Here is a 25,132-nt window from a genome sequence, read left to right as displayed (position 1 = left end):
TGACTTCAGGCTTTGGATCACATTGAACTGGAGTTACATACAGGTGGTCCCGAGCAGCCTGACATGCGTGCTGGGAACTGAACTCGGGTCCTCTGCAAAAGCACAGCACACTCTTAACCTCTGAGCCCTTTCTCCATACGTATTAATTTTTTTAATTTCATTTATTGCATGTGTGTGTGTGTGCACATTCACTACAGCACGCAAGTGGGACTCAAAGGACTACTAGCAAGTGTCTCTTCTCTCCTTCCATCACGCAGGTAGATTCCAGAGACAGAACTGAGGTTATAAGGTTTAGCGGCAAGCCTTTCTCCGCTGGCCCATACCCTTGAAGCTCTCATTTCTGCGCTCTGAAGGGTGCACAGTCAGGGTGCCCTGCGCTTTCTAGGCTCTAAGCCGCAGACACCCAGTTAGAAAAGCCAGATCCGGAAGCAGTCGCGCATCCTCAGTTGCTAGGACACCTCTCCGGAAGTGGAGCGCGCGGGGCTCACTGGTTACAGTAGAAGGACTAGGCGGGGTCCTGTGCACTGTGGGCGTGGCCGCGCGTGGAGATTGCGCACGCGCAGACTGGCGCGAAGGTGGAGGATCCAGGCGGTTTAGCTCCTGCTGCCCAGTCCCGGCCTGTACCGCTCAGCATCCGTCTTCTGAGCTCCTGTGACTTGCCTTGAGCCGTCCGATTGCTGTAATTGCACCTTTATCTTTCTTACCGGCTAGTTCAGGCTCGCGGGCTCCTAGGCTTTTAGTGCATTCGCAGTCTGTATTGTTTGCGGTGGCATTTGTTGTGGGGGGTGGGGTCGCGGCACCTGTGCGGGGAGCTCAGGGTCCCTCTCCACTCCTCTGCTAGACTGCGTCCGCTGAGGTGTCTTTGTTAAGGGGTTTAGGAATGGTTGTTCTCTGTGGAGTAGAGGGGGCTTTGCTGGGACTGCGTCCTCAATTGGAAGTGTAGCGCTGCAAACCGAATTGGAGTTTGTAAAGCAGGCTTTGTTCAGGAAACATTTAATGAGCGTATTACAGTGCTGTCTTGTATGTGACAGCACAGAAAGAGGTCCTGATCTGCACTCAAGGAATTGGAGACGCTGGTTGACAGCCACTTTGCGGCATGACACTGGCAACCGACTGTGGTGTGGAGAGGGATAGGGATGTAGGTCACGGGTATGCAGTATTATATACTATTTTCTTTATTTAAGTATTCTTCGTTATTTAAAAAATTTATTTTTGAGGTAGGATTTCTCTGGGTAGCAGTCCTAGCGGTCCTGGAATTCGCTTTGTAGACCACACTGGCTTTGAACTCACAGAGATCTGCCTGCCTCTGCCTCCTGAAGTGCTGGTATTAAATGTGTGAGCCACTACTCCTGGCTTCATTATTTAATTTTTAATGTGTGTGTGTGTGTGTGTGTTTTATGAGGGTGTGTGCATGTGAGTGCAGATACCAGTGGAGGCCAGAAGAGGGCGTATGAAGCCTGTGGAGTTTGAGTTACAAGACATTGTGAGCTGCCTGATGTGAATGCTGGGAACCTAACTTAGGTCTTCTGCAAGCTCAGTGCCCCCTTTTACAGATGAGCCATCTCTTCAGTTCTTTAGTTCTGTTTTCTTAGAGATAGCTTCTTCTACCTTTCATTGAAAGCTTGTTGAAAAGAATCTAGACACTGGGAATCCTGGTGGTGTTGGGACTTCACCAACAGAACTGTAAAAACGTCCAAGTGTGGGAAGCAGAGAGGGTCCTTGTTTTCTGAGGCTGGACACGAAGGATGAGGAGACTGGTAAGTTCTCTTCTTGCTGTTTCTAGGAAGGCTGCCTTGACTGCTCTGCCTAGGGCTGTAATCACAGCAGGCGGTGAAGCTCTTTAGTCTGTGTCTTCCCTCTGGGGTTGTACCCTACTCCAACAGTCAAGTGTTCTCATTGTGGATCTTCCCCCAGTAGCATTTTGCTTGTTCCTAGAAAGCCAAGTCTTTATGGACTGTTGGTGCTGGTCTCTCAACCCTGGAGGGGGAAGGCCTGCCCCCACTAGGACTGGACTTCTTGCATTCACTCCCCAAGTAGCACTTACTTGGTCCTATACAGAGGGAATTTGTTTTTGAGTTTTATGGGAAGGCCTCATGTAGTCTAGGCTGACCTGGAACTCCGTATGCCTGAAGATCACCTTAAAACTTCTGATCCTCCTGCCTTTACTTCCCAAGTACTGGGATTGCAAACCTGTGCCACCATGTCTGATTCTACTTATTTCTTTTATTATCTATCATTTATTTGTTTTTATTATTATGTGTATGATGCTTGTGTGTGGGCATGTTTGTGCCACCACACGCATGTGGATGTCAGAGGAACTGGGAATCAAACTCGGGTTGCTTGCCTCATCTGATGATCACTTTTACCTGCTGAGCCATTCAGCAGCCCCCTTTTGTTGTTGTTTTGAGACAGGGTCTGTCTGTGTGGTCCTAGAACTCACTCCTTAGACCAGGCTGGCCTTGTAGGTCACGAGCACACTGTTAGTTTTATTCTGAAAACCATGGCCCAGAAGCTGTAGGCTTAGGAGCTGGTAACTTCACTTGATGTGTGTATCCAAGAGCCGGAGTGCCGGCTCACACTAGCACAAAGGCAGCAGCAGGGAGGGCCATCAGGCCTGCTGCGTCTGTCCAGCAGAGCTGAGGGCTGTGGAGAGCCCTATATGGACTTGGGAGTCTGCTGGCACACAGCTGACCCCTGATTTGTCCCCTCCAGGACCACAGCTGGGCTTGGTCACGGTGTGATTAAGTCACCTTGCCCTATGTGTAGGTCACCTTCTCTGGGACGGGACCATCTCAGCTCTCTTCTGTGCCAAGTGTCGGTCCTTGCCTAGTGGGTGACTAAAAGCGAGGCTGTGGAGGAGCATAGGAAGCCTTGCTCTCCTTGCAAAGGCCATACCCCGCCACCTGGGACAGATGGGTGGCACTGTCCTCTGTAAGCACCCAGTAGGCTGCCTGTGGTTGATCACCTCTAATGGCTTTGTCTTGATCTAGTTTTCATCGTGCGCAAATGTTTTAAGATTTAATTTTTTTTTTTTTGGTTTTTCGAGACAGGGTTTCTCTGTGGCTTTGGAGCCTGTCCTGGAACTAGCTCTGTAGACCAGGCTGGTCTCGAACTCACAGAGATCCGCCTGCCTCTGCCTCCCGAGTGCTGGGATTAAAGGCGTGCGCCACCACCGCCCGGCAAGATTTAATTTTTATTGTTTATCAAACTATTATTAGATTAGTTTTAATTATTTATTAAATAACTTATTAAACTATATATTAGTTATTATTTTATTACTTGTGTGTATGTGCCTCTGGGCATTGATGGGCATGTGTGTGCAGTGATCATGGAGATTCTGTTCTTTCCTTTTTCTTTCATTTTTTTGTATTTTTATTTTATTTATTTTTTTTAGATAGAGTCTCACTGTATAGACCAACTGTCCTAGAATTCACTATGTAGACCAGGCTAGCCTCAAACTCTTTGTGATCCACCTTCCTCTGCTTCTGAGTCTGGGGGTTGAAGGTGCCTGGCTGTATTTTCTTTTGAGACAGGGTCTCCCTATATAACCCTGAGTGGCCTGAACCTGACCTATAGACCAGGCTAACCCCAAACTTGCATGGCATCTTCCTGCCTCTGCCCTCCACGTGTTAGGATGACATGTGACTCACCATGGGTGGCAACTCCAAAGCCTTTATCATTTAAGAGCCTGTTCTGTGCACACTGGCTAGCCAAGACGCCACCCCTGGGTGTCTGTTTGTGTGGTCAAGCTTTGCTCCATAATGAACTCAGTTCTGTGTCCCCCGTGTTTTTGTCAGTGAAACGGAGAGATTCTGAGCACTCAAGGAGCTGCAGAAGGACCTATTGTGAGTACTAACACTGGGAACAGAAAATGTGTAATAAGATGTCTGGGAAGAGCCCTGGCTGGTCTCCCTGAAGCTCTGGCCTCCCAAGGCTCAGGCTTGCTTCCCTCCCCGCAGGATGAGGGTGAGGGTGTATGTCACATCTACAGCCACCAGGTGTTCTGTGAATGGCGATGTTCTTGCACATAAAATAAAAATAAATAAAATCATTGTTGATTATGCTTTTTTTTTAATTTTTGGGGGGACAGGGTCTCTCTGTGTAGCCCTGGCTGTCCTGGAACTCAACTTGTAGACCAGGCTGGCCTTAAACTCACAGAGATTTGCCTTCCTCTGCCTCCTGAGTGCTGGCATTAAAGGCATGCCAGGTGCCAGGCAACACCTGGCAAAAGTGCTCTTGTTTTTTTAATTTTTATTTATGTATATGAGTGCTTTGTCTGCATGTATGTCTGCAGGCCAGAAAAAAGCACCAGATTTCATGTGAGCCACCATGTGGTTGCTGGGAATTGAACTCAGGACCTCTGGAAGATCGGCCGGTATTCTTAATCACTGAGCCATCTCTCCAGTTCCTTGTTTTGTTTTAAGAGCATGGTTAGAATAGATGTGATAAAAGAGAGGCAGGGAGATAGGCAGTGTGGGAGGGGGATGAAGATGCCCAGAGCAGGGTGGATGCGCAAACCCTTGCTACTTCATCGGGGTTCAGCTCAGCAGCCCACTTCCCAGAACAGCCTTCCTCACCTGCTCCAATCAGAGCCCCTCCCGCCCTTGTGGTGCTTCAAGCTTCTCCTGTGGTTCCCGACACAGGTGCATTGGGTGCTTGAGAGTTAAATTATCCCTGGCTGACATGGGGGCTGGGGGCTTTATGGAGGAATGGAAGCCTGTCTGCCTGTGGGATGTTGACCAGTATCCCCAACCCCCATACACAATGCCTGAAGCATCTCCTCCTTTCCCGTTTATGGTGACCAGGATGTCACCAGAAGCCCCTGGGACTGGATTAGCCCGGTGTAAGAAACACCAGTGTGAGCTTGGAGGGGGGGGGGCCATGTTTACTTTGTGTGGTGCTTAGGGGATCCCTTTGGTTTGGGGAAAGTTGGTTGCTATTGAAGTTTACAAATGTGACACTTTGGGTCTCTTCCAGGATCATGGCGGGACGGGTGAAGTGGGTCACCGACATCGAGAAGTCGGTGCTAATCAACAACTTTGAGAAGAGAGGGTGGGTCCAAGTGACAGAGAATGAAGACTGGAATTTTTACTGGTGAGAGTAAAGAGCTGTATTTTGTTTTTTGTTTTATTAATAAGTCTGAGTTTTCCAAACGTATAGCCAGTTGAACCTTTTGAGGCATTTCCACCTTCTGTGTTTCTGTGGAAATAACCTGAGCTTGGTGTTCGGAACCAGTTATCTAAGGAGCTTCTAAGGCGCCGGCCGGGCCAGGGACAGATGACACGTCAGTCTCTCAGGGACCGTGCTGATGTGAGAAGCTTGTGGCTGGGAGCGTCCTCTGGGGTTCTCACCTGCAGTTTCGTTCAGTAGGACCAGGTGTTGGGCTTGGCCTACTCTTTGGACCACTTCATTGAGACCTTTTCCCTCAGATGTTGTGTTTGCTGGGTCTTTGTTTTCTCTTGACTATCTGGCATCTTTATTTTTGTCCTCTTTGGGTGGCATGGAGAAACCCAGAGCCCAGTTCTCTCTCTCTCTCTCTCTCTCTCTCTCTCTCTCTCTCTCTCTCTCTCTCTCTCTCTCTCTCTGTCCCGTTCTGTCTCTGTCTTTGCCCCATGCTTGCCGTTCAGATGTAAGCCCTCAGCCACTGCTCCAGTGCTGTGCCTACCTGCCTGGTGCAGAGTTTTCCACCATGATGACCATGGACTCTAACCCTCCGGGACTGTGGGCCCCAAATTAAATACTCTGTTTTAGCAGGGTGGTAGTGGCACACGCCTTTAATCCCAGCATTCAGGTGGTAGAGGCCGGCAGATCTCAGTGAGTTTGAGGCTAGCCTGTCTACAAAGTGAGTTCCAGGACATCCAGGACTATTTACACAGAAAACCTGTCTCAAAAAACCAAAAACCAAATAAAAGCAAACCTCTGTTTTCTAAGTTGCCTTGGTCAGAGTGTTTTGTTACAGAAACAAGAGAGTGACTGAGACACTAGCTGAGCACTCCACCTGCTGAGCTCTGGGAGAGGCTAAGCTGAACTTGAAGCTGGGTCGGCAGGTATCCAATGAGACCATTCATTAGACCTACCGTGCCAGTGGCCTTGCTCTGTGGGGTGGGACAGTGTCGAGGAGGACAGAATCCACAGAGGGGACTTGTGGCAGGCTTCCAGAGGACGTGGGCTTGATTCCCAGCACCACACGGCAGCTCACAAGTGCCTGGAACTCCAGTTCCAGGGGACCCAGTGCCTCTTCTGATGTCCGAGCACACAGCATGCACACACACAAGCCTGGCATCAACCATTGAGCAGTGAGTGGACTTCACGTGGAGCCTGATGCATATGTGAAGCACAGAGTCAAAGTCACCCTGTCCTTCAGCCTGGCAACAGCCCCTCCCTGAGTGTGCAGTCCTTGCTGCAGTCACAGGCTGAGGAGACAGGATAGCGATGTTTTCCTGCTCCGGGCCCCAGGCGGGCATCTGCTTATGGGAATGGGTATCTTTACTTCAGACTTTGTCCCAGTCACCTACATGCTCCCTGAAGATGGGCAGTGTTGTGAACCAGCACACACGTGGGTGACATGGCTCTGAGCCCCTGTCCCTTTTGACCTCTGTTTCAGGATGAGTGTGCAAACCATTCGCAATGTGTTCAGCGTGGAAACTGGGTACCGGCTCTCAGATGACCAGATCGTCAACCATTTCCCCAACCACTATGAACTGACCCGCAAGGACCTGATGGTGAAGAACATTAAAAGATACAGGAAGGAACTGGAGAAGGAAGGAAGTCCTCTGGCAGAAAAAGACGAGAATGGGAAATACCTCTACCTGGGTTGGTGCCTTCCCGTTTGCCCTGGGTCCTAAGTCAGTAGCTGAGTGTCTTAGTGAGCATTTCTGTTTCTGTGGTAGATATCTTGACCAGGGGCTGGAGAGATGACTCAGTGGCTAAGAGCATGTACTGCTCTTCCAGAAGACCTGAGTTCAGTTCCCAGTATCCACATAGTGGCTCACAGCCACCTGTAACTCCAGCTTCAGGGAATCTGACACCTCTAGCCTCCTGAAATACTTATGCCCATATGCATAGCCCCCAACACACACACACACGCACACACACACATGTATGTACCCACACAATTAAAAATTAGTAAATAAGTATTAAAAAAAGAAAGACAGGGAGCTGGAGAGATGGCTCAGAGGTTAAGAGCACCAACTGCTCTTCCAGAGGTTCTGAGTTCAATTCCCAGCAACCACATAGTGGATCACAGTCATCTATAATGAGATTTGGTGCCTTCTTCTGGTGTGCAAGCATACGTGGAAGGAATGTTGTATATATAATATATAAATAAATATTTTTTAAAAAAAGAAAGACATCCTGACCGGAAACATCTTAGGGAGGCAAGGGTTACTTCAATTTACAACTCTCGGATCACAACGCATGATTAAGGGAAGTCAGGAACTCAAGGCAGGAGCTGAAGTAGAGGCCACGGAAGAGCACCACTTACTGGCTTTCTTCCCATGGCTTGCTCAGCCTGCTTTCTTATATGATCCAGGACCACCTGTCCAGGGATGACACTGCCTATGGTGGGCTGGGCCCTCTCACATCTGTCATTAATCAAGAAAATACCGCCACAGACTTGCCTATAGCTTAATCTAATGAAAGCTTTTTCTTAAGATTTCCTCTTCCCGCAGGGGCGGTGGTGGCACACACCTTTAATACCAGCACTCGGGAGGCAGAGGCAAGTGGTTCTCTGAGTTCCAGGCCACCTTGGTCTACAAAGCTAGTTCCAGGATAGCCAGGGCTACACAGAGAAAAACAAACAGCAAAAAGATTTTCTCTTCCAGAACTAGAGAGATAGCTCAGCAGTTAAGAGCACTGACTGCTCTTCCAGAGAACCCAGATTCAATTCCCAACACCCACATGGCAGCTAACAACTGTCTGTAACGCCAAGATCTGACACTCACACAGACATACATGCAAGCAAAACACCAATGTACATAAAAGAAAAATAAATATATGAAAAACAAAAAAAAAAGATGTCCTCTCCTCAGATATGTCTAGGTTTGTATCGAGTTGACAAAACCTAGCCAGCAGGCTGAGTTAATCATTTCAGGACCGCAAGGCCCTGAGGCACTGGTGGCAGCTTTGCCAGGGGCGTGGGTTGGGGCAGGTTCTATAGATGTCTCTCCAGGATGGGTGGGACCCAGTTTGCTTTGGACGCTTGAGTTTCTGTGATCACAGAGTTACTGAGAGAAAAACTTAGTATGGATGAGGGTGTGCCCAGTGCCACTACTGCCTTGAGCCACACTCAGGATGGTGTGTGTTCCTGGTCTACCTAGGGATCAAAGCTAGCTGCTTGGTAGTTCGGGATCCCACACCAGAGCAGAATGAAAACAATGTTTTTTTTTTTTTTTGAGATTTTACTTCTTTTTATTTTCTGTATATGGGTGTTTTGTCCACCTGTATGTGTACCATCTGTGTGCAGTGTCCAAGGAAGAGGGCGCTGGATCACCTGGAACTGGAGTCACAGATGGTTGTGAGCCACTGTTTGGGTGCTGGGAATAGAACCCAGATCCTCTGCAAGAACAGCCAGTGTTCTTAATTTCTGAGCCATCTTTCCAGGCCCTAGGCAGAATTTGATCACCAAGTTCTCTGGCCTGTTTCCCCATCTGCTAAGTGGGAATGGTAGCTGTCTAGTGGACAGCTTCCTGGGGGTTTCGGTGTTGTGTGTCTGAAAGTTCTGTGCACATAGCTCAGCAGGGTCCCTTCCTGGTATACACAGGAACAGGACAGCAGCTGTCCTGTCGTGTAGGTTCAGGGCTGAGGTGACAGGGTGCTGAGGAGCCCTGAACCATAGCGATGTTTTTTTAAAATATTTATTTATTTATTTATTTATTTATTATACAATATTCTGTCTGTGTGTATGCCTGCAGGCCAGAAGAGGGCACCAGACCCCATTACAGATGGTTGTGAGCCACCATGTGGTTGCTGGGAATTGAACTCAGGACCTTTGGAAGAGCAGGCAATGCTCTTAACCTCTGAGCCATCTCTTCAGCCCCTATAGTGATGTTTTCGTGCCCCTGGCCTCAGGCAGGCATCTGCTTATGGCAATGGGTGTCTTTACTTCAGACTTTGTCCCGGTCACCTACATGCTCCCCGCGGACTACAACCTGTTTGTGGAGGAATTCCGGAAGAGCCCATCCAGTACCTGGATCATGAAGCCTTGCGGCAAAGCCCAGGGAAAGGGCATCTTCCTTATCAACAAGCTCTCACAGATCAAAAAGTGGTCCCGGGACAGCAAGACGTCCTCGTGAGTTGACAAACCCCGAACTGCATGTACGCTTCCGGTTAGCCGTATCCTGCTGTCCTGTAGCCCCCTCAGTCACGGCCTGGGCAGCCCTTGCCTGATTTTCTAGCTGTGTGCTTGTTATGTGGCACCCCAGCAGGGTTCTGTGGCTGAAGACATGTCGTTAACCACAGATTTCCCCATGGTAAGCCATGGGGGGAAGTGGTCCTGGGTAGTGGCCTTACAGGCCGCTTGGTTCCCAAGCTGGTTGAGGCAGGCACAGATGTAATAGTGAGGCCCATGTCCAGTCCATGCCCCTGAGCCTGTGTCCTGTGTCTGAGGGGACCAAGAATAGTCAAGTCTCCTGTCCTGGTGGAGCGGGTCACCAGGGTAAAGCCCGGGGGAGAGTAGGAGTGTCCTGCTAGGGACACCTGAGTGGGCAGCAGGTTGGTTAGCAGATGGAGTCCGCCCCTGGGTTTGCCAGCTTTCTTCTGCCTCTGAGGATCCTAACCTGCTTGGCAGTGCCTGAGAGCCTGGAGCAAGGTCTCAGTAGGACACTGTATGACAATTTCCCAGGCGTGAAGGCGCCCGTCAGTAGTCCCCAGAGTGGCAGAGGACCCTTCTTGTGTGGAATGTTTCAGTCTGATTAACCTCGCTTCAGGATCCTCCTTGGGTGGGTTCCCAGAGGGCTGTCCTTGCGGCTCTTGCCATGACTTCCAGCTGAGATATCCTCCATGGTTCCCTTGTCGCCCCAAATCCCACCCCAAGAGAGTCGCACACACAGTTTATCATATGTGTCAAGGCTCACACTTAGTCATTCTGTGTCTCTGGACAGCGGGTGATGATGTTGCTACCCCCGCAGGGTCATACAAAGCAATTTCGCTGGGCTGATAGCCTCTGTTCCCCTCCCCCTCTTGCCAGCCTATCCCCCTGTTTTTCTGGCCCATCCTCTGGCAATGGTCGCTCTTCTTACTGATTGACTAGTTTCCCCTTTTTCAGAATATCGTCTGGCTTGTTTCCTGACAGTTTACCCCTCACCTCCTGAAGGCCGCCTTGGTGGCTGGCATGTCCTGGCAGCTGTGACTGATGCTGTTGTCAGCATCACTCTGCAGGGGTGTGCGTGTGCATGTGTGAGTGCGCGTGCGTGCATGCGTGTGTGTGTGCGTGCGTGCATGCGTGCATACGTGTGTGTGTGTGTGTGTGTGTGTGTGTGAGTGTGATCAGATCCTCAGCTCCTTTGGATGAATGCCAAGGAGTGCATCACCACCCCCAGCTGTATACAGGTTGTTAATTTTAATGGCTGTCTCTGATTTATGTTGTTGTGATAAAATACACTGACGAAAAGCAACTCAGGAGGAGGAGTTAATCCATTTTAGCTCTCAGTTCCAGGTTACCTTCCATCGCAGGAAAGTCAAGGGGGGCAGGAATGCGGGACATCTGTTTACATCGCGTCCACTGTCAGGAGAGGAGAGAAATTAATATATGCGTGCCCGCTTGCTTACTTGTGCTCCATGGCTTTCTTCACGCGCAGTTCGGGACCTCTTGCCTAGGGAATGGTGCTGCTCACAGTAGACCACCTTCCCATGTAATTAATTTAATCCCCCACATAATCAAGTCAGTCCCCCACAGAGGGCTGGAGGGATGACTCAGGGGTTAAGAGCCCTTGCTATTCTTGCAGAGGACCTGGGTTAGGTTCCCAGAACCAACATGGCTGCTAACAACTGCATGTAATCACTCTAGGTCAAGGGGCTCTGTTACCTCTTCTGACTTCCACGGGCACAGCATGCTTATGGTGCACAGGGAAAGAAAGACCCACAGACATGCTCACAAGCCAATGTAGAGAGTGCCTCATTGAGACGCTTCCCAGCTGATCCTAGGTTGGGTGGATTTGATCATTGAAGCTACCTGGGCAGAGAGATGGCTCAGCTGTTAAGAACACTGGCTGCTTTTCCAGAGGACCCAGATCTGAGCCCAGCCACATGACGGCTCACAACTGTAGCCTCAGTCCGTCCATGGGTACTGCCTGCATGTGGTACACAGACATACAGACAGACAAAACACCCGTGTACATTAAATGATTAATTAAAAAGGAAAGCAGACCATCCCAGTGGCCAGCAAGCTGGCACTCCTCTCCTTTGCAAACTGTGCCTTTAATCTTGTAGCTTTTATAATCTGATTGTGACTTCCTCTGACGTGTGCAGGTTCGTGTCTCAGTCCACAAAAGAAGCCTACGTGATCTCCCTCTATATCAATAATCCATTACTCATCGGTGGGAGAAAGTTTGACCTGCGTCTGTATGTCCTGGTGTCCACATACCGCCCACTGCGCTGCTATATGTAAGAGTCTGGCCCCTCTTCCGTTGGGCTCACTTCCTAGTGCTACTTCGAGTCTTAACGACTCAGGGATGTGGGGGGCACACCGTTCCTGGCTCAGGGTGGGTATCAGGTGGGTAGCTCTTGTTTAAGAACAGTTGGCCTAGAAGGTATTGTAAATCTTACAGATAAGAATGCCACTCTTTTGGACATTTGAAGAAAGTGGGGTGTGGTGTGCACACTTGAAATCCCAGCACTCAGGAGGTAGAGATGGGGAGGTCATGAGTGTGAGATTACCCTGGGCTACGTAGTGAAACGGAAAGCACTGGAGGCTAACAGCCACTCCTCCATCCAGTGGACTGGTGTATTTTCTTTCTCATGTCCCGTGTCTCAGTCTGAGTTCCCTCCCAGGTACAAGCTTGGCTTTTGCCGATTCTGCACAGTGAAGTACACCCCGAGCACCAGCGAGCTGGACAACATGTTCGTCCACCTTACCAATGTAGCCATCCAGAAGCACGGGGTGAGTGCCTCCTTGTGCGTCAGGAGGTAGGCTGGCTTTGTGGTACTCGTTGTCATGTATTTGCAAGAGAGGACCATGCTAGCTCTAGGAGAGCTGTTCACAGCCCAGTAGCCTGAGACCCAACATTGAAGGGACCCAGAGTAGCAGGTATGAATGTCCCAGACACATTATCCAAATGCCTGCTTAGGGTTGGAGTAGAGGTGGGGGTACTTAGAGAAACAAGAGTATAGGTTGAGGCCCCACCTTTCTGCTTCTGTGATCATGGGCAAGTTGGCTCAATGCAGGAGGCTCCTTTTCTCCTTCAGTAAAAGAAAGGGACCTTGATCTGAGATGGGTGATGTCCGGATAAACCTCTGTTGGTTGTTGTCCTGTACCGCAACCTGGGGGACCAGCCTCCGGGCTTCACAGGGCTCCAACGGAATCCACAGTGTTGGCATGAGCCAAGACTTTTCTGTCTGAGGGGGTTGGGGAAAAAGACACTCACACTCTCTTGATGGTTCCTCTCTGTATTCTTCTCGTTCTCGCTTTCTCCACATCTTATATACTCCAACAAAAATCTCTTAGGCAATGCAAGCATCGCAAAGGGGTTACATTCATTTTTCAAGAGAATGATTGTAGATTTAAAAAAAGTCATCTCAACAACTCCCGTGCAATATAGCTAAGTAACTTGTCACAGAGCAAGGAAGGAGCATGTTTTCTTAATCACCTCTTTCACTGGCAGGCTGCAAATTGTGGTTATAAAGAAGAACTCAGTCTCTTCATTATCTGTCTTGAGAAGTAATCTTAAAAGAAATTTTGAAGGAATCACAAACCTAAACTGCTGGAGAACACATGAAAATGAGAAAATTGTGTGTACTTGCAACCTAGAATGTATTAGCTACTTCAATCTTCTGCCCTGCGTTTTCCCAGGCAGAGGAAAGGCAATTTAAACTGATGCACAACTATGTAAACACTTTGAACCATCACCCTGTAATCTCCCATAGGTGCCTAGTCTCGGACAGAGAGACGCTCAGGGTGTCATAAATCCTCTAGTTCAGGCTCAGGTCAAGATTCCTGAGCTACTGTAAACCTTTTAGCATCAGCGCAAGTCAGCACTCCCAAGAAGCTGTGACACCGTGCACTTTAAACCTCAAAATGTACGTTCTCCCTGTGTGTCACTCTTGACCATGAAAAGAAACTTGTAGCCCTTCCTCAGGGCTGTAGAGTCAAGTTAGTCTCTGTAGCCCTGGCCAGCCAGAACTTCTCTCGCCGTGGCCTTGCTGAACAAAACTTGTTTCTGTCTCTAGACCTCAGTTCTCTGCTCCCTGTCACCTGTGCAATTCCAGGACCCAACATTTTTATACATAAAAAACAGTCAGCTGAACTTTGAACCTTCAAGGTACATACAGAAAACTGAGGTCAGGAATCTGTGTAGAGAATTAATCATTGTCCTAGGTTATCAACCAGACCTAGCAAGGAAAGTGTGCTGTGCACAGCAATTGGGCTACTTTGTGCTTTCAACCCTAGCCCTCCAAAGCAGACAGCTCAACCATGAGCCCTTATAAGTTTAAGATCATTCTTCTAGGGTTGTTTATCTTAAAAACTATTAACAAGGCATCTGGTCTAACCTAAAGTTATTTTAAAGCTTTGTTGTCGCTAATGGTGCACACCGAAACCTGCGGCTGCATCTTTTCCGCATTAAGAAAATTAGAGCCAGCCTGGCTTCTGAGGAAAGCCAGTTGTTTATCTTAATCGTTAACCTGAGCTGCGATCTAAAGCAGCTCTTTAAGTGGAACTCATAAGCCTTAGCTGTGGAACATATCCTTGCATTTATTATTGGTCATCAAAACTGTGTATGTATAAACGATCATCATAACTGTCAGTTAGACAGTACAGCTGAGGGGTGGGTCATCTTCCTGACAATGCACAGATAAAAATGCCCAGGGAAGTGGGATATTTCTATGAGATAAACACACTACTGTATAGGCAGTGGGTGTCTCTCCACACCCTCTCACACCATGCCAGATACCAGGGAAAGATTGTAGCATCAACATGTAAAGGCACAACAGAAGCAAAAGACATTCCGGAGTCTGTAGCCTTATAGCGTTGCTTAACAAGGTTCATCCATCAGAGAGATTTCCTCCTGGTGGACTGACACCTTGAACTTCAATTGCCACCTGCTGTTCTTGTGACTTGGCCACCAGCAGTGCTGAAACTGGCCATAGGGCCTGGTGCACTGGTGCATGTTGGGTAAGCCCTCTACCACTGAGCTATATTTCCAGACTCCTAGCCTGTTGTTGCTTTTTACTCTGAGACATTGTCTCACCAAGATACTCAGGCTGGCCTTAAACTCAGGCTGTAGCAGGTCTTGAGTTGTGATTTCCCCCTCCCTGGGTTTCTGAGTAGCTAGAGCTATAGACCGGTACCAACAGACCCAGTCTAAACCTGTCTTTTACTATTATTATTTCTTTTGTTTGTTTGGTTGGTTGGTTGGTATTTCAAGACACTGTTTCTCCATGTAGCCTTGGCTGTCCTGGAACTCGCTCTGTAGACCAGGCTGGCCTCAAAGTCAGATATTCACCTGCCTCTGCCTCCCGAGTGCTGGGATTAAAGTGTGTACCACCACTACCCAGCCTGTTATTGTTATTTCTGGTGTGTATGTATGAGTGAAAATGTATTCAGTTCATCTAACCCATTGAACATCATAGTATCTGTGTGCATGTGTGTGTGTGTGTGTTGCTTTGTGCAGTGTTTTTGAATGACAAAGCACTTCCTTTTTTGAAAGCGCAGCTTGAGCTTTGTGGGCAAGTTTTACGTGGCTAGAATTTCTAGAATTAGAAAGAGAACAGCTCTTACCCTGAGCACTGTAAGGCAGCCCCTTCTGGTGAGAGCAGGAGTCAGTATGGCCGAGGAGCCTCTGTGCTGTGTAGGCAGGGCTCACAAGCAAGGGGATGGATCGTGGTTACTGCAGGCCTGGAAAGCACAGGCTTAGCAGGCAGAGACAGAAGAGCAAGCCAGGCCTGAGCCAAGACACCTGTGGACTAGTGGGATGAGGTGTTCTGAGGGGACCAAGGACCAGGAGGCATGCTTGCTTTTCACATCCACGTCTGTGCAAGGTGATATATTGCTGGAGGTACTTCATCCCTCAAAACCCTTCCTCCTTTTTATCTCTTGTTCTTAAAATTATGCATTACTGATTTATGCATTTTCATGTTTTTGTTATTATTGTTGGGTTTGGGGTTTTTTGTTGTCTTTTTGGGGTTTTTTTTTTTTTGTGTGTGTGTTGTTTTTTGAGAGAAAGTCTTACCTTGACTATCCTATGTAGACCAGGCTGGTCTAGAACTCATAGAGATCCGCCTGCCTCTACCTCCAGCGTGTTAGGATTAAAGGAGTGTACCACCATGCCCAGCCCTCCTTGTTTCATTTTTTGAGATTGACTCTTGCTAAGTAGCCCAGGCTGTCCTCCTGCCTCAGTCTCCCAAGGACCAGAACTATTAGCATCCATATCTGTCCTAGTTAGGGTCCCCATTGCTGTGATGAAGCACCATGACCAAAAGCCTTAACCTAGAGCAGCTTCTGGGGAGGGAGGGATGAGTACCTTGGTCTGGAAGGGGACCCAGGTGGCACTTTACAGTGTGGGCTACTGAGTAGAAAGAGTTGCTTTTAGATTAGTCGGGAGTTGAACATCTAACAGTGTGTCTAGTAGATAGTACAGTCTGCCTTGGGCAGGGTCCCCTGTCTTGCTGCAGGGTAGCTGTTCACACCCAGGGGGCGCTCAGTTACAGACTGAATTCCTCCAGGCTGTCTTCAAGGTCACTTGCTCTCCTCCCTCCCTCCCTCCCTCCCTCCCTCCCTCCCTCCCTCCCCCCCTCCCTCACCAGGATGACTACAACCACATCCACGGTGGCAAGTGGACTGTCAACAACCTGCGACTCTACCTGGAGAGCACCCGAGGCAGAGAGGTGACCAGCAAGCTGTTTGACGAAATCCACTGGATCATCGTGCAATCTCTCAAGGCTGTGGCAGTGAGTGACAGGTTGGGTTAGGGCTAGGGGGCCCCGAAAGCTCAGTGGGAGGCCCTGGTCTAAGCCGTGGTCCTCAGGAAGTGTTCCACAGCCTAGAGTGCTTCTGTTCACTCAGCCTGCCCATGTGTCAGCCAGGGGCTGAAACAGTTTGGGGAAGGGACTGTTTCTGCACGTGGTCAGCCTCTGATATGGGCACAGAGCTTGAAGCCTCTGCAGAAGTATAGAGTCCCATTAACATCGTCTTTTTCCTTCCTTTATTCATTTTTGGAGAGTTGGACTCACAGTGTAGCCAGGGTTGGCCTGGACAATGTTACCAGGGTGGTCTGGAGCTCACAGAGATCGCCTGCCTCTGCCTATCCACCATCAGCCCTTCTTGGTGGGTATTGGCATGAGATGATACTCCTGGGGGACGGAATCTGCAGCACAGTCTTCTCTTCGGGCAACTTGATGTTGCTGTTTCATGGCTCTTTAAGGCTGGTGTTATTTTTTTTTTTTTAAGATATAAGGGTGAGGGTAGAAAGCCGGTCCTATGAGGTCCCCTGAGACCAAGGTGGGTCACCTTGGCGGGTGGAAGACTGCAGGGGGTGAGAGACAGACAGAAACACCGTGCAGAGGGGAGAAGAGAGGCAGAGAGAGAGAGAGAGAAAGTTACCTCTTCAGGAGAGAGACTGAGAGAGAGTCAGGCTGGAGGAGGTGGGAGATCTTGCCTTGGTAGAAGGGGAGGGTTGGGAGTGGACAGCGCTTGTCTCTTAAAGGGGCAGGGTACCCAGGTGACAGGACAGGCTAGTAGATCATAATATTCCCATCTCTTTCTTATAATAAAAAGGTGGGAGGTTAGGCAGAGCAGGTTAAAGGAATTGGGACGGTGGGTTCTCAAGACTGCTTCCTGCTTATTTATGGGTATTGTTGGGGGGGGAGGGCACCTGAGAAAGCTGGATGCTGGTCACATCCTGGGGTATCTGGTTTACTCCTGTCCAGGGTTTGTGGTATGGAACTGTCCAGTGTCTCTTTGGACCTGGCAAGGTGTTGGCAGAACAGAGGACAAAGTTAAGTTTAGGAAGAAAAATTTTAGGACCAGAGAATTGAGAAGGGTGTGTCTAAACCTGTTCAAGGTGGATTCTTTAATTTGGCTCCCTGGAACTCACAAGAATTTTGAGTTTGTGAAAACATAAGTTTTAAACAGCAACATATTTATGTCAGAATGACTGTGACTGATATTTTGCATAATGAAAAAGTATCTTTAAGACGATGAAAGGCAGCATGAGAGAGAAATTTGATAGCATGCACTTGTCCTCACACCTTTATAACTTGCAGGCACACACCTTAATAACTTGTATTTGTAGTTTGCTGAAATTCGTTTGGTGAGGCTGTTCTTTTAAACTGGCAAAACCTCTCAGCTGTCAAACTGCATCAGAGATCTTTGAGAAGGATAAAATTTTACTTGTGTTATTGATTAAAAACAACAGAGAACTTACAGAGCCGTTTGTGAAAATGTAAGTTTTAAACAGCAGCATATTTATACCAAAATAACTATGATATGACTGATATTTTTGCATAATGAAAAGTATCCTTAAGACTATGAAAGGCAGCATAAGATAGAAATGTGATAGTTTGTACTTGTCCTCATTGACCGCTGCCCCTTGTGGAACTGCCCCCCCTTATAGTTTTGAAAAAGAATAGCACCTTTGGAAACAGCCTGCTTTTTTGTCCCAAACCTCGGGTCTGTGATTTGTTGCTGGGTTGCAGTTTTCAGGCAGACACGTTTCTATTTTTGAGTGATAGGATTAAGCACTGGTGTGCTGTGCCTCATCTTCAGGACTTCACAGATGGTGTCTCTGAGGTGTCTTAGCTTCCCCGTATAACCCACAAGCAAATGAGGGCTCTGACCCCAGAGCTAAGAAAAGAGGAAAAGGCGCCTGACCCAAAGCCGGTTGCCTTGTCTCCCATGCCCTCTCTCAGGAGGAGCAGGAAGGCAGCCAACTCACTGCTGAGGTCTCTTGCAGGACCCAGAGTTCCTCAGTTCACCCTCTGCTACTGACCTAGCCACTGACAGACCCACCCACTTGTGTGGGACCTGAGGACATAGGGCCTGGGGACATGGGATGGTGGTATGACCCCACGGTTGCAGAATTCCCATCTTCCTCCCTGAGAAGAGTCTTATGCACATTTGCCTCACAGAAGGGGCGCTTCTCCTGGCCCTCTGCGAGCCTGCTGCAGTCTAGTGTCTGTTCTTTGACTCTCTGGGTGGCAGTTCTCAAGATTTCAAAGTAGGCAGGATTTTTGTTTTGTTTGATTATGTGTAAGTGTGTGTGTGTGTGTGTGTGTGTCTGCATGTGGGTGGGTGTGTCTGCATGTGGGTGAGTATGGCTGCCCACAGGCCAGAAGCATTGGCTCCCCTGAAGCTGGAGTTACAGACTGTTATGAGCAGCCTGATATGGGTTCCAGGAACTGAACTAGGGTTCTCTGGAAGAACAGTCAGTGCTCTGAGCCATTTCTCCAGCCCCCACTCCTTTGTTTACTACACATGGAAACTTTATTTAAGTGAATTAAAAATTACAATGGAAATCTAGAAATTGAAAGGAAATAGGCTTACTTGGAAACAGGTCTATAATCTGGTTTTTAACCTGGTTGCACAGGGCTGAGAGGAATAAGAGGAAGCCTGGTGTGTGTGTGTGTGTGTGTGTGTGTGTGTGTGTGTGTGTGTGTGTGTGTGTGAAGGACAGGAAGACAGCAGCAGTTTGGGAGGACCCCTTTGGTCTCTGAGGATGACTTTATTTATTTATTTATTTGTTTATTATTTTTGTTTTTTACGAGATACGGTTTCTTTGTGTAGCCCTGATTGTCCTGGAACTCATTATGTAGACCAGGCTGGCTTTGAACTCACAGAGATCCACCTGCCTCTGCCTCCCTAGTGCTGGGATTGAAGGCATGGGCCACCACTGCCCAGCAGGATGTGGTTTTATAACCTGTTGGTCACCCCACAGCCGGTGATGAACAATGACAAGCACTGCTTTGAATGCTACGGCTACGACATCATCATCGACGACAAGCTGAAGCCCTGGCTGATTGAGGTAACTCACCACACTGACACCTTGGCCAGCAGTGCCATGGGAGAGGGGACGTTCTTACTGTTCTCTCGTGGGTGTTAAGGCCTAATTTGGAAGTGATTCCGTCTCCCGTTGAAGAGGGTGTCACGGTGGCCAATCTAGAGCGGATGAGGTGGACACATCCTGCCACACAGCAGGGTTTTTTCCTGGCCTAACCCCTGTATCAGTTACTTCTCTTGACACTGTGATCAAATACTCAACAATCAAATCCAGGGGAGTTTTATTTGGTACATGGGTTGAGCGTGCAGTACCTCATGGTGGGAAAGCATGGCGGAGGATGTGTGAGGTCACATATGCCCAGAGTTGAAGCAGAGCGAGATGAATGCTGGGTGCATCACCGGTTTCCTTTCTCCTTCAGCCCAGGGTCCGTCCAGGGGACGGTGCCACCCACATTCAGGGTGGGTCTTCCTTCCTAAGTTAAACCTCTCTGGAATCACCCCCAAAGTTACTCTGAGGTGTGTCTCCTAGGTGACTGCAAACCCCGTCAGGTTGCTAGAGACAAACTATCACAGCCTTTTTAGAGAGGCGGGCACTGGTGCCTCTGTCTGAGGCCACAGTGGCCAAGAGGACGAGGAAGGAAGATGCCCTAAGCATGCAGGAGCCCCCACTGTGTCACTTGGGACACCTGCCCTCTCAGCGAGTCCCTTTGGAGACTACAGCTCAGGCCTTTCAGTTGCACTTCAAGCCAGGAAGTCTAGGATTCTTGTGAGTGTGTAGAACAGAGCTTGGCCCCCTACAGGGAAAGTCAAGGCAGCCTCAGTGTGGTAAATCAAGTTATCTAGAGCAAATTCCTCCGTGAGTAGGAGTGGGGCCTGGGGGAGATGTGATATTTCCCTCTCTCCTTACCTCAACCCTTCCTTTTTTTTCTTTTGAGACCAGTGCCTTGTGTAGCCGGTTTCGAACTCAGGATCCTCCTATGTCAGGCTTCCAGGGGCTGGGGTTAGAGGTGGCGGCTTCCTGCCTCTTACATACAGTAACTTGAATGGAAGTCCCATTTCTCTTGATGAACTGAGATCCTAATTGTAGCTATTATTTCTCTCAAAGATTGGTTTTATTTTTAATTGTGTGTGTCTTAGGGGTTGGGGGTTCAGTGATTGGGGCGATGATGTGCACATGAATGCAGGTGCCTGTGGAGGCCAGAGGAGGGCATCAGACCCCCCCTGGAGCTGAGTTAATAGGCAATGTGATCCTCTCTTTATTATTTATAGTTCACCTAACAACCACTAAAACAGATCACATAAAATACCAATTAAGCCAGGTGGTGGTGGCCCACGCCTTTAATCCCATCTGTAGGGAGGCAGAGACTGGCAGTTCTCTATGTGTCTGAGGCCAGTCTGGTCTACAGAGCTAAACCCAGGACAGCCAAGGCTACACAAAGAAACCCTATCTTGAAAAAGGAAAAAACAAAACAAAACAACAAAGAAAAACAAACCCAAAACAAAGCACTGATCAAAAGCAACTTAGGAGGAGGCTGGAGAGGTGGCTCAGTGGTTAGAGCAGTGACTGCTCCTCCGGAGGACCAGGTTCAATTCCCAGCATCTACATGGCAGCTCACAACTGTCTAGAACTCCAGTTCCAGGGCATCCAACACCCTCTTCTGACCTCCATGGGCACTGCACACAGGAGGTGCTCAGACATACCAGGCAAAACACCCATACACAAAACATAAAAAAAAAATCATAAAAAAAAAGCACACAGCTCTGGGGAGGAAAGGGTTTACTTGGCTTGCAGGCTATGGTCTATCATCCAGGGAAGCCAAGGCAGGAACTGGAGCAGAGAGACCATGGAGGAACGCTAATTGCTGGCTTCCTTCCCTGCCTTTCTTACACAGCCCAGGCCCACCTGCCCAGGGATTGCACTGCCCGCCTTGGGCTGGGCTCTCCTACATAGATAGGCATTCTGAAGAAAATGCTTCACAGGGCCAACAAAATGGCTCGGTGGGTATTCGGGCACTCGCCTGACAACCCGAGTTTGATTTCCAGGACCCCCATGGTGGAAGTGGAGCACCAGCTCCCACAGGTGGTTCACTGACCGCCACACATGCACTGTAACGTGTGTACCCACACAAATGCACACACATCACACACAAAAATAAATCAATGCATAAAGAAAAAAGCCTAAGGAAAAGGAAATGCCTCACAGACGTGCCCACAGACCAATCTGATCTAAGAAGCAGTTTGTCACCACGCAGCTGTAGGGCTTGTCAGGTTGACAGCTAACTCTCGACAGCTTTCTGTGTGAGGTGCTTGGCAGGTGTGATGACAAGAGCCTGGAGTGCATGGGCCACGCTGGCTCCTGCACCTCTCATTCCAGAGGAGGAGGCGCCACAGTGAAGGACGTGTGTTTCTCTTCTTGTAGGTTAACGCATCCCCATCTCTCACCTCCAGCACCGCCAATGATCGAATCCTTAAGTACAACCTGATTAATGACACCCTCAACATTGCGGTCCCCAACGGTGAGATTCCAGACTGCAAATGGAACAAGTCTCCCCCCAAGGAAGTCCTGGGCAACTATGAGATCCTGTAAGTCTGCGTGTGGCTCTGCAGGGGTCCTGTGTTCTAGCCCAGGGTGTGCTGAGGTGCCCTTTGGCTATTCTGGATGTGTGGGGGCTCACTATTCTTAGGCAGTGTGTCTGTTTGTTGTTGCTGTGAGGGGTGACAGAACAGTGGTTTGGGTCTGTCCTGCAAGCCGATACTTACGAAGCATCCACCTCATGCCAGATCTGAGTCCCGCTGCCTTGCCCCTGTACAGGCTGCTGAGGTGCTAGGGGCAGGGTGCACATGGTATGAGGCTTGTACCCTATCTTCATCTGTGTAGCTTCCTGAGAGTGAGGTGCTGTCGGGGATCATGCTTCAACAAGGATACCACTTACCAGGGTAGGGCATGAGGATTAGAAAAATGTTAAGTAGGAGGAACAGAGATAGAAAAGAATCACTAGCTGGGTGGTAATTTTATATATATATTCACAATGTCCAGTCCATTAGTATTTGGCAAATTCAAAGAAAATACTCCATTATCTATCCTGTCTTGTTGAATCTAAAGTTTTGTACCTGATTTACTTTTTATCAAATCTATAGAAGACTGTTAACTATAATTATCTAATATAATTATCTTTGTCAGGTGGTGGTAGTGTAGTACTTGGGAGGCAGAAGCAGGTGAATCTCTGTGAGTTCCAGGTTAGCCTGGTCTACAGAAGAACTTCCAGGACAGTCAGGGCTGTTACGCAGAAAAACCCATCTCAAAAACCAATACCACAAAAAAAAAAAAATCTACCTTTAACCCTATCAGAGACCCAAGAAGGATATAATATTACCTAATTAAATGGAAGTGCAGAGCAAGCAACTTCTAAAACTAAGAAACAACAGAGGCATCTGGATACCTGGACTGTCACCCCAAGTTTCCACTGCAACATAAGGGCATCCATCTTTGACCTATGGGCCTAGAATATCTTCCAGACTTTTCTTTGAAGCAGGAATTTTGAAGAACTGTCCTACCTTGTCTTGGCAAAGTTTGGCAGTTGCCTTCTTTTGTGTACTGCTTGTCCAATTTGGATGCATACTGTCATCAGTCTAGACAAGGGCAGTTTCTTGCCCCGTGACTAGCTTTGCCACATTGAATGCAAACTCTATATGGAGGTTCTTTAATAGATGTCATTGACTACTTCTTTAAATGTCTTCAAATCTAAAATTTCTACAGGATTCCAGTCAACATCTGCATAGCCTTGGAGATTCCTATCATCTGGTGGTCATTCTTATAACTGGATAAACTAAAGTTGGTTTTCTAATAACCTAGGTTCGCTCTTCTTCAATTTCATAATGCGATGGTATGGTAGGCTCTGCTCTAAGTTCTTCAGTCTGTGTCTGATTATTTGTCTTATTTTAATTGGTAGGTCTTTCTAAGGCTTTTATCTTATCAATCAGATTATCATTAGTAAGTCTAAAGCTTGTATCTTATTAGTCAAATTCTTATTATCATTAATAAGTCTTTCTGAGGCTTGCATCTTATCAATAGTAAGTCTTTCTAAGGTTTCTATCTTTTTGTTTTGTTTTGTTTGTTTGTTTTTTCAAGACAGAGTATCTCTGTCTATTTTTGGAGCCTGTCTTGGAACTCACTCTGTAGACCAGACTGGCCTTGAACTCACAGAGATCCCCCAGCTTGGACTACGTGGCAAGTTCTATGACAGCCAGGGCTACCTAGTAAGACCTAAAAAGACCAGAGGACCAGAAAGATGGCTTCGCAGGTATCTTAGTTTGGTTTTCTATGCTGTGAAGAGACACCATGACATGACAACTCTTAGAAAGGACAGCATTTAACTGGGGCTGGCTTACAGTTCAGGGATTTAGTCTAGTCCATTGCCATGACAGCATGCAGGCAAACATGGTGCTGGAACAGTAGCTGAGAGTTCTACCTCCAGATTGGCAGACCACAGGAAGAGAATGGGACACTAGGCCTGACTTGAGCACTCAAAATCTCAAAGCCACCCCCAATGACACACTTCCTCCAACAAGGCCACACCTCATAATAGTGCCACTCCCTATGAGCCTCTAGGGGCCATTTTCATTCAAACCACCAGAGCAGGCAAAGGCATTTGCTGCCAAGTTTGACAACCTAAGTTTGATCCCTGGAGCCTACATGGTAGAAGGACAGATCTGTCTTCCACAGACTTTCCCCTGACCTCTATACCTTGGCACACGTATGCCCTCAATCAATCGATCATCAGCCAATGTAATAAAAAAATTTAAGTGCCAACACGATGGCTCAGCAAATAAAGGTGTTTGCCACCAGGTCCGATGACCTAAGTTCTATTCCCAGGACCCTCATGGTAGGAGAGAACCAGTGCCTGCAAGCTGTTCTCTGACTGCATGTAACAAATAAAGCCCTCCCCAATAAGTAAATAAACTGCAGTTTAAATTTTTTTAAGTGTCCCAAAGTGCTTTTCTTACAGCTCAACTGCGGGGCAAAGCCTTGGATTAGGAATCAGGCCCAGTGTTAACCCTCCCTCTGCCACATCTGAATTTGGAGCCAGAAGGTAGTAGGAAGTCATGGTGAGGAGAGGCAGTCTCTTCTGGGTAGCATGTTCACCCTTCTCAGGAGCCCCAAGGAAGGAGTCCTGCTGACAGACACCAAACCTATATCCGGTTCTTAAGGCATGATGTCCAGGCTGTCCCTCAGCACTGCACAGAGCTGAGGTACACACATCAACTGGAACACAGGCCATGGGAGGACAATGGCAGGACAGTGACGTCATGATGGGGGAGTCCCAGCCCAGCCCTTCCTGGCAGTCCGTTGAGCTGACTCTGGTTCCCTGTCTGAAGTGGGATAAGGCCCTACGCCACAGGGTATGTGGAGTGACTGCATGCAGGGGCTCCCTCTCTCCCCACCCTGGGCTGACTTGTTTCTCATTCACAGATCCTCTGAGGTTAGTGCCGTGTTCTGCCCAGACGCCCGTTAGAAAGTCATCTGCCTAGGACAGGCAGACTGTCCACGATGGCAGTTAACTGGGTTTCTCTCACAGGCTCTGTGGTCTTGTGTTGTATTCAGTGGAGGATCTGAGCCTCGTTGGCTCTTTCCAGGAATATGTTTGTTCTGCAGCAGCCCAGGGGCCACTCTGTGTCACCACCCCTGAACAAGACTCTGTGTGATTCTCCAGTGATCTGTTGCAGGTACGATGAGGAGCTGGCCCAGGGTGATGGAGCCGATAGAGAACTCAGAAGCCGCCCAGGGCAGCCAGTGGGGCCCAGAGCAGGCCGTTCGAGAGACTCGGGGAGAAGTGTCCTCACAACCTGGAAGTGACCAGCCGTGGGAAGAAAGACCCCCAGCCTTCCTGCAGTTGCACCACCTGGACCCTGCTCGACACATCGGAATTTCCTTTTTCTAGCGTGCTTTCCTGCACCCTTGTAATAAAGAGCCTGCAAGGTGGAGAA

At 48.5% G+C, this 25,132-nt stretch overlaps 1 protein-coding gene across 2 annotated transcripts; it reads left to right on the top strand.

Moving 5' to 3' along the window:
- Positions 1–544: 544 nt before the first annotated feature.
- Ttll1 (TTL family tubulin polyglutamylase complex subunit L1) lies at positions 545–25,132 on the top strand. 2 transcript variants are annotated; one of them, XM_075960168.1, is made up of 12 exons: positions 563–679; positions 1,622–1,757; positions 3,798–3,845; positions 4,978–5,094; positions 6,605–6,813; positions 9,109–9,289; positions 11,467–11,601; positions 11,989–12,097; positions 15,958–16,101; positions 19,086–19,172; positions 21,567–21,730; positions 24,872–25,132. In XM_075960168.1, exons 4-12 carry the CDS (start codon positions 4,982–4,984, stop codon positions 24,999–25,001), a joined length of 1,272 nt encoding a protein of 423 aa, XP_075816283.1. In that variant the 5' UTR covers positions 563–679; positions 1,622–1,757; positions 3,798–3,845; positions 4,978–4,981; the 3' UTR covers positions 25,002–25,132. The 2 variants fall into 2 exon arrangements, with proteins under 2 accessions (XP_075816282.1, XP_075816283.1); XM_075960167.1 differs by lacking the exon at positions 1,622–1,757 and having other exon boundaries at positions 545–679.

The sequence above is a fragment of the Microtus pennsylvanicus genome, chromosome 2 (assembly GCF_037038515.1).
Source record: "Microtus pennsylvanicus isolate mMicPen1 chromosome 2, mMicPen1.hap1, whole genome shotgun sequence".
Lineage (NCBI taxonomy): Eukaryota > Metazoa > Chordata > Mammalia > Rodentia > Cricetidae > Microtus > Microtus pennsylvanicus.
The sequence above is the reverse complement of the archived record's forward strand: the minus strand, read 5'-3'. Positions and strand labels throughout refer to the sequence as shown.